Raw genomic sequence first — 13,306 nt, 5'->3', positions numbered from 1 at the left:
ATGTCATAGAGGAAGCCAAAAGAATGTTCCATTCCATTTCAGTTACTTTAGGGAGTAGCTACTTCTTAAGAATTCTAGAATATTCTCACCATTCTAGAATATTCCGGCCCCCAGCGCTAAGTTGTTCTTCCTTCCTGTTCTCTTTTCTATGGCTTTGACTTCTCTTTAAGGTCGACGTTGTTTGAATGATCTCTGTGTAAAATCCAGAAAGAGACCTTGTTTTGCTTCTTCAGGTTGTCTCTCTCACTGTCTCTCTGTCTCTCTCACTATCTCTCTGACTGTCTCACTGTCTCTCACTGTCTCTTAGACTGTCTCTCTGACTTTGACTGTCTCTCTGACTGTCTCTCTGGCTCACTGTCTATTTGTCTCTCTGACTGTCTTACTGTCTCTCTCACTGTCTCTCTGACTGTCTCTCTGTCTCTCGAGCTGAACTCTGAGTAGGTAAAACTACACAGTGCATGGTGCGTTCTGCGGCTCAGGTTTGATTCAGCTGCACCATGTGACATCTGCGGCCCCGGGCTGTATGTGGAGAGAGCGCTTAGCAACGTCTTGCCTGGGGTGAGGAAGGGGTGGAGCGATGGGACTTTTTCTTTCAGCTTTCAGTCCTGTTGTGACATCTGGGTTTGATGCAGATCTGCTGTAGAGGGCACGGTGGGTTCTGTGCGCCATCTGAAACCAATCATGACGAAGGAGGCAGGGCTCGGCACTGCATATCTGAAAGTCCCAAAATGGCAGGACAGAATGGACAGGAGGACTAGCAGACATGCAGGACGCGGGACAGCATTAGAGTCACAGGCAGCAGGATGCAGGACAGTGTAAAAGCCACAGGACGCAGGACAGTGTAAGAGCCACAGGCAGCAGGACACGGGACAGTGTAAGAGCCACAGGACGTGGGACATATGGTGATTAAGTGAGTGAAAAACCAAAATAGCTGGTTATGTTTCTGATGTCAGTATGGAATAATCACAGTTGTGGTTTAGTGAACATCTACCAGGATGGAACACAGAAACACTGAGTATCAGTCACCTCACACTGGTACAGACCTCACACCTCACAACACTGTCTCTCTCTCTCTCTCTCTCTCTCTCTCTCTCTCTCTCCCTCTACGTCTATGTCTCTCCCTCTCTCTCCCTCCACCTCTGTGTGTGTCTCTCTCTCTCCCTCCACCTCTGTGTGTGTCTCTCTCTCTCTCCCTCCACCTCTGTGTGTGTGTGTCTCTCTCTCCCTCTACCTCTGTGTGTGTGTCTCTCTCTCCCTCCACCTCTGTGTCTCTCTCTCTCTCTCCCTCCACCTCTGTGTGTGTGTCTCTCTCTCTCCCTCCACCTCTGTGTGTGTCTCTCTCTCTCTCCCTCCACCTCTGTGTGTGTGTCTCTCTCTCTCCCTCTACCTCTGTGTGTCTCTCTCTCTCTCCCTCCACCTCTGTGTCTCTCTCTCTCTCTCCCTCCACCTCTGTGTGTGTCTCTCTCTCCCTCTACCTCTGTCTCTCTCTCTCTCTCCCTCCACCTCTGTCTCTCTCTCTCTCTCCCTCCACCTCTGTCTCTCTCTCTCTCTCTCCCTCCACCTGTGTCTCTCTCTCTCCCTCCACCTCTGTGTCTCTCTTTCTCTCTCTCCCTCCACCTGTGTGTGTCTCTCTCTCTCTCCCTCCACCTCTGTGTCTCTCTCTCCCTCCACCTCTGTGTGTGTCTCTCTCTCCCTCCACCTCTGTGTCTCTCTCTCTCTCCCTCCACCTCTGTGTCTCTCTTTCTCTCTCTCCCTCCACCTGTGTGTGTCTCTCTCTCTCCCTCCACCTCTGTGTCTCTCTCTCCCTCCACCTCTGTGTGTCTCTCTCTCCCTCCACCTCTGTCTCTCTCTCTCCCTCCACCTCTGTGTCTCTCTCTCTCCCTCCACCTCTGTGTCTCTCTCTCTCTTCCTCCACCTCTCTGTCTCTCTTTCCCTCCACCTCTGTGTGTGTCTCTCTCTCCCTCCACCTGTGTCTCTCTCTCTCTCCCTCCACCTCTGTGTCTCTCTCTCTCTCTCTCCCTCCACCTCTGTGTGTGTCTCTCTCTCCCTCCACCTCTGTGTCTCTCTCTCCCTCTCTCCCTCTGGGGACTGACTGGGTCTCCAATTACACAACTTCACAGCTTCTGCTGCTGACATCATCACAGACCCTACATGAACCCAACAGTATTACATGGTGTGTGTGTGTGTGTGTGTGTGTGTGTGTGTCTGAGGTTACTTCTCTTTTTCTGAGTATAGCCTGTGAGTTCTTCTGTCTGTGTGTCTGTAGGGGGTTGGTGTTTCATTCTTTTTATAAACTGTTAAAGAAGAAACTCTGGTTGCTATAGTAGCTCACTTACCACTGAACTGTTCTGGTACCATTTAACTGTCCTGGTACCACTGAACTGTCCTGGTTCCTCAAAGTTCATTGATAATCCGGGTGGTATCAGAGCTGCATGAATGTGACTTGTGTGTGTGTGTGTGTGTGAGTGAGTGAGTGTGTGAGTGAGTGTGTGAGTGAGTGTGTGAGTGAGTGTGTGAGTGAGTGTGTGTGTGAGTGAGTGTGTTTGTGAGTGAGTGTGTGTGAGTGAGTGTGTGTGAGTGAGTGTGCGTGTGAGTGAGTGTGCGTGTGAGTGAGTGTGCGTGTGAGTGAGTGTGTGTGTGAGTGAGTGTGTGTGTGAGTGAGTGTGTGTGTGAGTGAGTGAGTGTGTGTGTGAGTGAGTGAGTGTGTGTGTGTGTGTGAGAGAGTGAGTGTGTGTGTGTGAGAGAGTGAGTGTGTGTGTGTGAGAGAGTGAGTGTGTGTGTGAGTGAGTGTGTGTGTGAGTGAGTGTGTGTGTGAGTGAGTGAGTGTGTGTGAGTGAGTGAGTGTGTGTGTGTGAGTGTGTGTGTGTGTGAGAGAGTGAGTGTGTGTGTGTGTGAGTGTGTGTGTGAGTGAGTGTGTGTGTGTGAGAGAGTGAGTGAGTGTGAGAGAGTGAGTGTGTGTGTGTGTGTGTGTGTGTGTGAGTGTGTGTGTGTGTGTGTGTGTGTGTGTGAGTGTGTGAGAGTGAGTGTGTGTGTGTGTGTGTGTGTGTGTGTGTGTGTGTGTGTGTGTGTGTGTGTGTGCGCACATGTCTGACTTGTCCTACATCTCATTCTCAGTTAACATTACACACACACACAGAGGTACAGTGGTTGACACTGTACACACACACTTTTGAACGCCCCCTCCCAAATATTTTATGCTACGTCTAAATGTTTAATAGTGCGGTATTTACAAAATGTCCAAAGCCTTCAGAAGATACTGTATGTGTATAATATAACTGTCCGTAATTGTATTTCCACAAAGCTCATATCAGCTCAAAGCCCCAGACACCACATGAATGCACAACTGAGCCACTTTAATCACGTTTCATTGGTTACCAGCTACAACGTACACCGGATGATCCACCAATCAGGATCATGCATTTTTCACATTCCTGTAGGGCAAAAACAATGCAACTGCCATAAATGTGCTTTATCTCCTACACATGCTAATGTTTCTGATGTGGTAGGATTGGTTGATGCTAGATAATGACAGACTCAGGACCCTTCTGGAACCATCTATTACTGCATTGCACTCGTTGGTTTCATTTTAATATTCATTCTGCATTTGTCCTTCATGTCCCTGACGTGCAAAACTGTGGACAGCAGCATGCTCACACAGACCGACCTGCGCGCCCGTGGCAGAGACGAGCAGGGCTAGCACTCCTCCATCCGCTGAGGCACAGAGGGCTGCGACTCACACCTCCACTCCGCTTTCATCCCTCATTTTTTTCTCTCCACGGTTCAGCCTCCACTCTACACCTGCCGAGAGAGAGAGGGAGAGAGAGAAAGAGAGAGAGAGATAAAGGGAGGGAGAGAGCGAGGGAGAGAGGAAGGGAGAGAGAGAGAGAGAGAGAGGGAGGGAGAGAGAGAGAGGGAGGGAGAGAGAGAGAGATAAAGGGAGAGAGAGAGAGAGATAAAGGGAGGGAGAGAGAGGGAGAGAGAGAGAGATAAAGGGAGGGAGAGAGAGCCCCCATTCCTCTCTCTGTGCTGTCAATAAACCATTCTTTCATTCCTAGCCAGATTTACCCTCATATGCCCCTTTCACTTATGCCCAACTAGAGCATGTCTCTCCCCCTAACAAACACACACACACGTCTGGCGCTGATATATCTGTTAAATGTGTAGTTAATTATATTTACGCTAAGTGCTTCAAACTCTGGCACTACGTACCTAGATGCTGTCTAAAGCCGTTAGCAGAAATTACTCCTGCATCTGCTGCCAAGAGGAGTTCAAACACACACACACACAAACACAAACACATACACACACACACACACACACACACACACATACACACACACACACACACACACACACAAACACAAGCACACACACAAACACAAACACACACACACACACACTATTGCCGTCATGCTGTATGGTTGCCATATCACTGGGAGATTACAATGCCTGCTGTAATAGATTATAATAGGATTAGACCAGCTTGTCATATTACAGAGGCCATAGTTTGACCGGTTGTGTGTGTACGTGTGTGTGTGCGTGTGTGTGTTTGTGTGTGTGTGTGTGTGTGTGTGTGTGGGCACATTTTAATATAGTGTGCCTTTTGTAATTCTGATCAAAGTAAAAGGTTCAGTGGGAGGGAGAGAGAAAGAGAGACCTCTGTTGCTAGGTTACCATCACCATGACAGACACGACAGTAGAGTGAAGAGGTGCATGAAGAGTTGGCACCTTGTGTGTTTGTGTGTGTGTGTGTGTATACAGGGTATGGAGACGGACACAAATACACACACAAATACATCATGCATCACCCTGATCAAGGTTAATATTTATGTAACACCTGTTCCTATCAGATACATCCAGTCTTCATGGGACATCCTAGCCTTCATAATGACTGTGACTCCTGTGGTGTGGATTTGTGTAGTGCACTGATATTACGTCAAAGTTTAGAGAGTGTGTGGAACGGGTCGGTGTGTGTCTGTGTTTGTGGGACAGCCAAAGGCCTTTTGCCCTTCTGAGTAGGAAGATGGTGACACAGGAATTCTGGGAGTGGACAGAAAATTTCCTGCATCTTAGAAAGTGCTGAGTCACTAAACTTCACTGCCACAGGAAATCCATCATGGATCTGATATATCAGCCACTCTGAGACAAAGAGTAGAGTGAGAGAACAGCTGGACGAGAGGGAGCAACCCTCTCCTTTATGTTTCAAGTATGGTGTGTGTGTGTGTGTGTGTGTGTGTGTGTGTGTGTGTGTGTGTGTGTGTGTGTGTGTGAGTGAGTATGTGAGTGAGTGAGTGAGTGTGTGTGTGTGTGTGTGTGTGTGTGTTTTCTATATGTGTGAACAAAAGAAAACAACCCACATTGGAATGAGTTGCAGCTCTTTTGGAAACTGTCCAAGTTTCAAGCCACCACTCATCTACGCAAATAGTTATTTAAATATTCCAGATCTAAATACAAGAAAAACAGAAAATATTTTGATGGGATGAATTGAAAAACAGCTGTTCATGAATAGGTTTCATTCTAGAGCAGTGACACAAGAATACACCTTGTATAGAAACAAGTCATATGAGGGGAAATACCCAAATATTTATATCCATGTCTTCAGATTCTCCTTTTCGCTCCCAGTTCCAAGAGCTCCGCTAACATGTGCCATGTTTTCTCTGGAACGGCTGGCTTTGGAGAGCCTTGGGCTGCTTAATCTGTGATAACCATGTAGTAACGACAGCTGGGAAATCTAGATTTGGACAGATCCAGAAGAGAGACCCAGAGTTGAGCCAGTCTAGATGACTGCACTTCATTTAGGCAACCAGCCCTTCTGATCATTTCATTAACAAAGTTTTAGGATGTTTTAACATGTATGCCTTTTCAATGGTATAACTATATGTATTTGCAAAATTAATGTGTTTAATATTAGATTTACGGACACGTTAAGTGCGGCTAATGCAATGTCATATTAATTTATTTTTCTTGGTCTGCTGTAACTGGTTGATTGGACTACCTAGAGCATAGGCCTATAGGTTTGTTATTGGCCTGCATAGCTACATTTTAACATTCAGAAGAGAAGCGTATTTTCCGTACATAAATTGAAATCTAGACTTATTTGCTTCTCTTCTTTGGTATCTGCTGATGGTTTGTTACAAAGACACAGACAGAAATGAAACTGAATCTATAATTGGCCAATAACTAAAGGGTTGTGTGTGGGGTGGCAACTGAAAACACCATAATCCACTGTCTGATGCCCACATCCACATCATGTGATTTAGCCTGGGCTTCAAAGACACAGTGGGAATTCTGAGCAGAATCTGTGAGTTGTGCGAGCATTTTACATTTATGTTTAGCTGATGCTTTTATCCAAAGCAACTTACTGAGTACAACTTGAGTAATTGAGGGTTAAGGGTTTTGCTTAGGGACCCCACAGTGGTAACTTAGCAGTGGTGGGGCTTGAACCGGCAACCTTCTGATTATAAGTCGGATACCTGAACCACTAAGCTACCACTGTTTTCAGCACTAAACATGGGCGCGATTGTTTCCGATGCCTTTCTGAGGAACCTGCTAAGGGATGAGGATGAGGTCGGGTGGGCCGATAGCACCTCGAAGCCTCTGCAGCGTCTGAACCTCCTGCTCATAATTACACCCCCACACACTAGTCTGTCTCCCGTTCTCTCGTTCTCCCCTCTCCCTCTATCCCTCCTCCCCTCTCCTTCTATCCCTCCTCCCCTCTCCCTCTGTCCCTCCTCCCCTCTCCTTCTATCCCTCCTCCCCTCTCCCTCTGTCCCTCCTCCCCTCTCCCTCTGTCCCTCCTCCCCTCTCCCTCTGTCCCTCCTCCCCTCTCCCTCTGTCCCTCCTCCCCTCTCCCTCTGTCCCTCCTCCCCTCTCCTTCTATCCCTCCTCCCCTCTCCCTCTGTCCCTCCTCCCCTCTCCTTCTATCCCTCCTCCCCTCTCCCTCTATCCCTCCTCCCCTCTCCCTCTATCCCTCCTCCCCTCTCCTTCTATCCCTCCTCCCCTCTGCTCTAGCTCTTCCACTTTTGCAAACGCTCAGTCGACCCCCCGGGGGTCTGTCACACCTTGTCCAAACATCCCTCCCGCTCTGAGCTGGGTCAGGCCCAGGCGCGCCAGGACAGCGGCCACGGCCGGCCTCTCCTGGCAACGTCTGGAGCCTGGACCGTCTTACCATAACGCTGCACTTTGCAAGACATTTTCTCTCCTTCTGGACTAGTTGCTAAGAGACCTGGGCATGTCTGACGGTTCTTAGTGCTAAAATTAGCCCAGGGAATTTTTCTTTACAGACACAGACTGTCGCCATGTTCCTCACAAAGCTTATTGGGAGCTTTCTGAAGCACTTGAGGCGTTCCAGTGTTAGTAGCACAGGATGAAAGCAAGCTGCAGGCTCGCGAGGAGAGGAGCCTTGGTCGTACCACACAAAGGAGTGAGGGTTTCAAAAATAATACAGAATGTGACTTTAACCTCATGGAAAACAATATCTCACTTCCTCCCACGTGGCAAAAGTAGAAAACGCACTAACAAATGGCACAGTGACACAACCACACAAAGACAACGTTGTTCCCAAAAGAAAATAGGGTTTATTTTGCACCAGATTGTGTGCAGGTAGATCTAAAGTGCGTTCTCCATGGGTTAGGAGGGTAAAGATTAATGCAGGCAAATGACGGAACCCTAAATAAGCGACCTGTTTACATAGCCTGTACTGCAGCCCGTGGTGCGGGACACCTGCCCCAGGCTGGGGCACGAGCCGTCTGCCTAAGCTGGAATAGCATCTGCTCAAGACATTAGGGAATACTGCTCCACTGGAGACGTCACACTGGTGGAGAGAATGCTGAACGTAGCACTTCCAGTCTCATCAACCTCTCTCACACCCCCTCTCTCGTTCCCTCCCTCCCTCTCTCTCACCCCCTCCCACTCACTCTCTCTCTCTTTCTCTCTCTCTCATCCCCTCCCACTCTCACTCTCTCTCTCTCTCATCCCCTCCCACTCTCTCTCTCTCTCTTGCTCTCTCCTTCCTTCTTTCTCTTTCCCTGCACCAAACCATATTGAAGACGAATGTCCGTGTCTACACTCAATTAAAAACCCGAGCATGTGTCTGACACGTGGTGCTGGTACAAACTCCATGTCTGTGTATCATAGCCAATGTTACTTAGTTTGCTTGCCTCAGGTTTAATGCATCAGCGTTCGTTGGGACTCTTTGTGTTCTTGAAGGTTTAAGATTTATGGAATGTTGTTCCAATCCTGCATGAACAGGGAACATCAGAAGTTAAACACTAACCCTTTATAGAATGATCCCCCAGCTCTGGGACCCATGCAGCCATAATGCCACAGTGTGAGGAATATTCCAGAAGAGGGTCAGCAGCTGGGTTTCTGCTCCGTGTTTTTGGCATGTTGGGGTTGTTTTTTGTGCGCCACCGTCATGATAATGCACTTCACTGCTTTGTTAGAATCTCCTTCCAGTGTGAAACGGAAAAAGTGCACAGAGGTGCCCTCGGAGAAGGGCGGCAGCTGCTCTGTTTCTGGGTCAGCGGCTTTGGCGCTCCGTGAGAAGTAGCTGCCTTAACACAGTACGAGTCGTATGTCACATCAGACTTGTGTCGTGTACCAGTGCAGAGGTGTTCAGTACACAGTGCTAATGTCACTCGGATACGCCAGGCTCTGCAGATGAGAAGTGACAGGTGCTAGTGTAACACAACTGCGATGAGGGGCTGCTTTCTCTGAGCTGTCCTACCATAGCAGTCATGATAGCGCTGATGTTTAGTCCTGCCCCTGTACTGTTGAGTTATTGTGGTGCTGGTTTAGGAATTCAGCGCACTGCTCCGTTCCTGCCCTGGGCACCCATGCCTGCACGTCTTATGTGCCTAAAGAATTTAAACAAACCGATCTTTTATCCAGTAGATATTTACGGTTTACTTGTCCAAGCCCCATCCACCTGGTAAAAATGTGCCAAGATTCCAGTTAATCAATTCATCAGTTTAGAATATTCCTACTCACCTATAAAGCCCTAATGCACCTGGTTCCTTCACACCTGTGGGATGTTCTCTTTCCTTGCAGACCTACTCACACGCTGAGGTCTTATTCAGCCTACATGTCCATGGTCATCCTGCCTTTTCTAGATGTGCTTAACCCTAAAATACGTATTTCCTGAACCTCTCTCTCATCAGCTCATGTCCATGTCCTGTAAGTGCTATTTGTGAATGTTCCATGTACTATGTTGTCTTATGTGTATATCAGTGTCTTTTCTTTTGTATTGTCTGTTGATATATAAATGCAATGTGTGGTTAGTATTACTGTTATTATTAAATGTTGTAAAAACAATAAGTGGTTATGCAAGCACAGACTGACAAAATGGTAGCCAGAGAAAATCAGGCCGCTCCACACGGTAACGACGGCACAGAATGGTTGGAGCAAAATGTTATTTTTGTGTTTGCCACACCTGTGTTTTAGATTCTGACACATAATGACTACTTGCATCATAGGTAATGATGTCTAGTACTTTTGGCACAAAATGAATACCTTACCCGGTGCCCTGCTGTGTCCAGCTGGACAGTACTGTCGCTTTGACGGACAGATTATACGTCCTGTCTGGATTCATTTGTACACCAGAGTAAATGACTACAGCAGGTGCTGGAGAACCCACAGATTAACATTCGCTTTTTCTGTGCGCATGGTTCATTTAGCACCTCTGGAGTGTTCCATCCTTACACATGAGTCATTCCCCAGGATGCCCGGTGAACTGGCATGAACGTTTAAAACTCTGGGAGACAGCATCCCCACTTATAAAGACCACTCAGAAACTGCCGAGTCAGCGCTGTGGTTGACTCTGTAACAACTCTTAAACGTATTAACGCACAGTGTACCGTTTCATATGTGCTGGCAGAAAGCTAGAGGTACTTCAGTGCGTCTTGGGCAGTTTGTAGGCCGTTGTGCGGTGGGTCGGGTGAACCGGGTCCTTGAGCAGAACGCCACGTGAGACAGACAGTGAAGAATGAAGCAGAATAACAGGACATGGCCGTGGTACGTGGGCAAAGAGACACAGCTCTGAGGCAGGCTGGGGCAGGAACACACCAGTCACTCTGGCGCACACACACACACACACACACTCTCAGACACAAACGCACCCACATGTCTTACAGGACAGTGTAGGTGGAACTTTATTGTGCATTGTTATGCTTAATAACAAAATATCCCCAACTGTAGACTTAACCACTTACCGGAAAAATAAATATTTAGACACTTATTTTTATTTAGAGGGGGTTTTTTTGTTTGTTTGTTTGTTTGTTTGTTTTAAGCATACTTTGTTTTAAATTACTCCATGTAAGTTTTAGGATCAGCAAAACCTGGCATTATAAGTCATTGTTTTAAGGATGAATGAGGGTAGAGTTGTAAGATCATTTGTGAGGCACGTCGGCACGTCTCCTCCCTCTCGACGTGATGTGACATGTGAGGACTGAGAACTGGGAGTGACTCTGTGCTGAGATCCTCCCGCCGTGTCTGTAGAGCTCCTGCACTGCGCTGATGAGGACCGTGTTGACAACAACTCAAATGCAGATGACTTAACGTTTCTCTCTCTCTCTCTCTCTCTCTCTCTCATCCCTCTCTCTCTCCGTCTCTCTCTCATTCCCCCCACTTTCTCTCTCTCTCTCCCTCTCTCTCTCCCTCTCTCTCTCATCCCTCTCTCTCTCCGTCTCTCTCTCTCTCTCTCTGCCTCTCTCTCTCTCTCTCTCTCTCTCATCCCTCTCTCTCTCCGTCTCTCTCTCATTCCCCCCACTTTCTCTCTCTCTCTCCCTCTCTCTCTCCCTCTCTCTCTCTCATCCCTCTCTCTCTCCGTCTCTCTCTCTCTCTCTCTCTCTCTCCCTCTCTCTCTCCCTCTCTCTCTCTCATCCCTCTCTCTCTCCGTCTCTCTCTCATTCCCCCCACTTTCTCTCTCTCTCTCTCTCTCCCTCTCTCTCTCCCTCTCTCTCTCTCTCTCTCCCTCTCTCTCCCTCTCTCTCTCTCTCCGTCTCTCTCTCATTCCCCCCACTTTCTTTCTCTCTCCCCCTCTCTCTCTCTCTCTCTCTCTCTCTCTCTCTCTCTCTCTCTCTCTCTCTCCCTCTCTCTGTCCCTCTCTCTCATCCCTCTCTGTCTCCGTCTCTCTCTCATTCCCCCCACTCTCTCTCTCTCTCTCCCTCTCTCTCTCTCTCTCTCTCTCTCTCTCTCTCTCTCTCTCTCTCTCTCTCTCTCTCTCTCCCAGGGCCGCTGCTCCAGAGAGAACTGTAAGTACCTGCACCCTCCTCCACACCTGAAGACCCAGCTAGAGATCAATGGGCGGAACAACCTGATCCAACAGAAGAACATGGCCATGATCGCCCAGCAGATGCAGCTAGCCAATGCCATCATGCCTGGCAGCCAGCTTCAGCCAATGGTGAGCCTCTTTTACAGCTCCGCCCCCCCCATACAGCTCCACCTACCTTATGGGCAAAGCAATGCTAAAATTGTTTTAAAGATACATTGCACCTTGTACAGACCTCTGATGCCTGTGCACGTACCACAAAAGAAGTCCAGTCTGGTCTTAGATAAATACTCACCATCTTAGATAAATACTAAGATAAATACTCATCTGGAGTGAACGATACAAAATTTTAATTAATGTAGCTGCAAATATCTTTTAAATATGCAAATATATGAAATATGCCCTGCTATCTTAAACAGCCCAGAAAAGGATCGCTCCCTCCTACATCCTAATTGGGTCTTTAAAATATTAAAATATGAGGATGTTTAATATTTAAACACACTCCATGAATAATTTATTTTCCATACCATATTTTTTCACTGGGACTTTTGCAGCCATCGGGTGCTGTGAATGTTTTGCAGAGACTAGCGGTACATTTTTAAGGAGCATGGTATTTTTCTCTGGAACATTGATCGTGTGAGATGGAGGCCAACATTTCAAACCCCAGCGAAAAACTACCACATTCGCCCACGTCGGCCTCACGAGCAACAGACCCCGACTTCCTCTGCCACGTTACGCCACGTTTTCTTAGCGCATCCACCTTTCAAAGACCAGAAGAGGGGTCACACCGAATAACGGAAACAGATCAGTGTTTGCTTCTTCATACCGCACGCGACTCACCGCGGTAATCCGCGTGTACAGGGACACAATGTGGCGGTAACCGTGCCAAACCGAGGCACGTGCGGAGCACGGCACTGCAGCAGTAATGTCGGTGTCTGCGGAAAATCAAGTTTCTACCCAGAAACGGTACAGAATGAAACATTCTTGCTATATCATGCAGTCGAGATCCATAATCAAAACAGAAAACTATGTTTTTACGTTGCAGCATTAATGCAACCCTCGAGAAAGGGCTAGACTATAACTTTTCATCACATTGATACACGTCAGTATTTGAAACTTTTGAAATAAATCGTTGACCAGACTCATCAGAACATCAGAAGTTAGACTGAACCATGAGAGAAACACGTAGTCACAGTCCACCAGCACATTACAGAGTTAAACCAGCACAAAGTCACAGACTATCGGTCAAAGTTAAAAAAAAGATAGGAGAAGATAGGAAAAAGATAGGAGACCATACACTTAACTCAGAGAAATACACGGGATTACACAGTGCTCCTGACGCAATTCTTTCTCTCTCTCTGCCTCTCCCTCTCTCTCCCTTTCTCTCTCTCTCTCTCTCTCTCTCTCTCTCTCTCTCTCTCTCCCTGTCTCTCTTTTTCTGTCTCTCTCTCTCACTCTTTCTCTCTCTCTGTCTCACTCTCTCTCTCTGTCTCTCTGTCTCTCTCTCTGCCTCTCCCTCTTTCTCTCTCTCTCTCTTTTTCTGTCTCTCTCTCGGTCTCACTCTCTCTCTCTCTCTCTCTCTCTCTCTCTCTCTCTCTCTCTCTCTCTCTCCCTCTCTCTCTCTCAGCCTTTGTTCTCTGTCACGCCGAACCTCACCACTAACCCAGGAGCAGGGGCGGCACAGTTTAACCCGTACCTGGGCCCCGTGTCACCTGCCCTCATGCCCACCGACATCCTGCCCAGCACCCCTGTCCTGATCGGGGGAAGCCCCTCCGTGGCGCCCGTCCCGTCTGCAGCCAACGCTGCCGCGGTCGCCAACGCCGCCGCTGCCCAGAAGCTTTTGCGAACTGACCGCCTGGAGGTAGGAGCTTTAATCCCGTTAATCTTCACCATACCAACAACCGAATGGCCCCGCATTCAACATCGCACAACACAATTCCGCCACGCGGAGGCCAGCGCATTTGGTTTACAGAGGAGGCGCAATAGCATTGACCTAATTATAGCAGCATTTTAGTAGGGTGAGAGTGTGTGTGAGAG

General features: G+C 48.0%; 1 protein-coding gene across 11 annotated transcripts in view; it reads left to right on the top strand.

Annotated features, from left to right (window-relative positions):
• The window catches only part of mbnl1 (muscleblind-like splicing regulator 1), a 51,600-nt gene that overhangs the window by 24,586 nt on the left and 13,708 nt on the right, over nucleotides 1-13,306 (top strand). For all 11 annotated transcript variants that reach the window (XM_027033172.2, XM_027033175.2, XM_027033179.2 and 8 more), the window contains 2 exons: nucleotides 11,231-11,401; nucleotides 12,897-13,130. In XM_027033172.2, coding sequence (XP_026888973.2) covers nucleotides 11,231-11,401; nucleotides 12,897-13,130 — 405 coding nt within the window. The remainder of the gene's footprint in view (nucleotides 1-11,230; nucleotides 11,402-12,896; nucleotides 13,131-13,306) is intronic.

This window comes from Electrophorus electricus, chromosome 7 (genome assembly GCF_013358815.1).
Source record: "Electrophorus electricus isolate fEleEle1 chromosome 7, fEleEle1.pri, whole genome shotgun sequence".
Classification (NCBI taxonomy): Eukaryota; Metazoa; Chordata; class Actinopteri; order Gymnotiformes; family Gymnotidae; genus Electrophorus; species Electrophorus electricus.
Note: the sequence above shows the minus strand (reverse complement) of the source record. Positions and strands in the feature narration are given on the sequence as shown.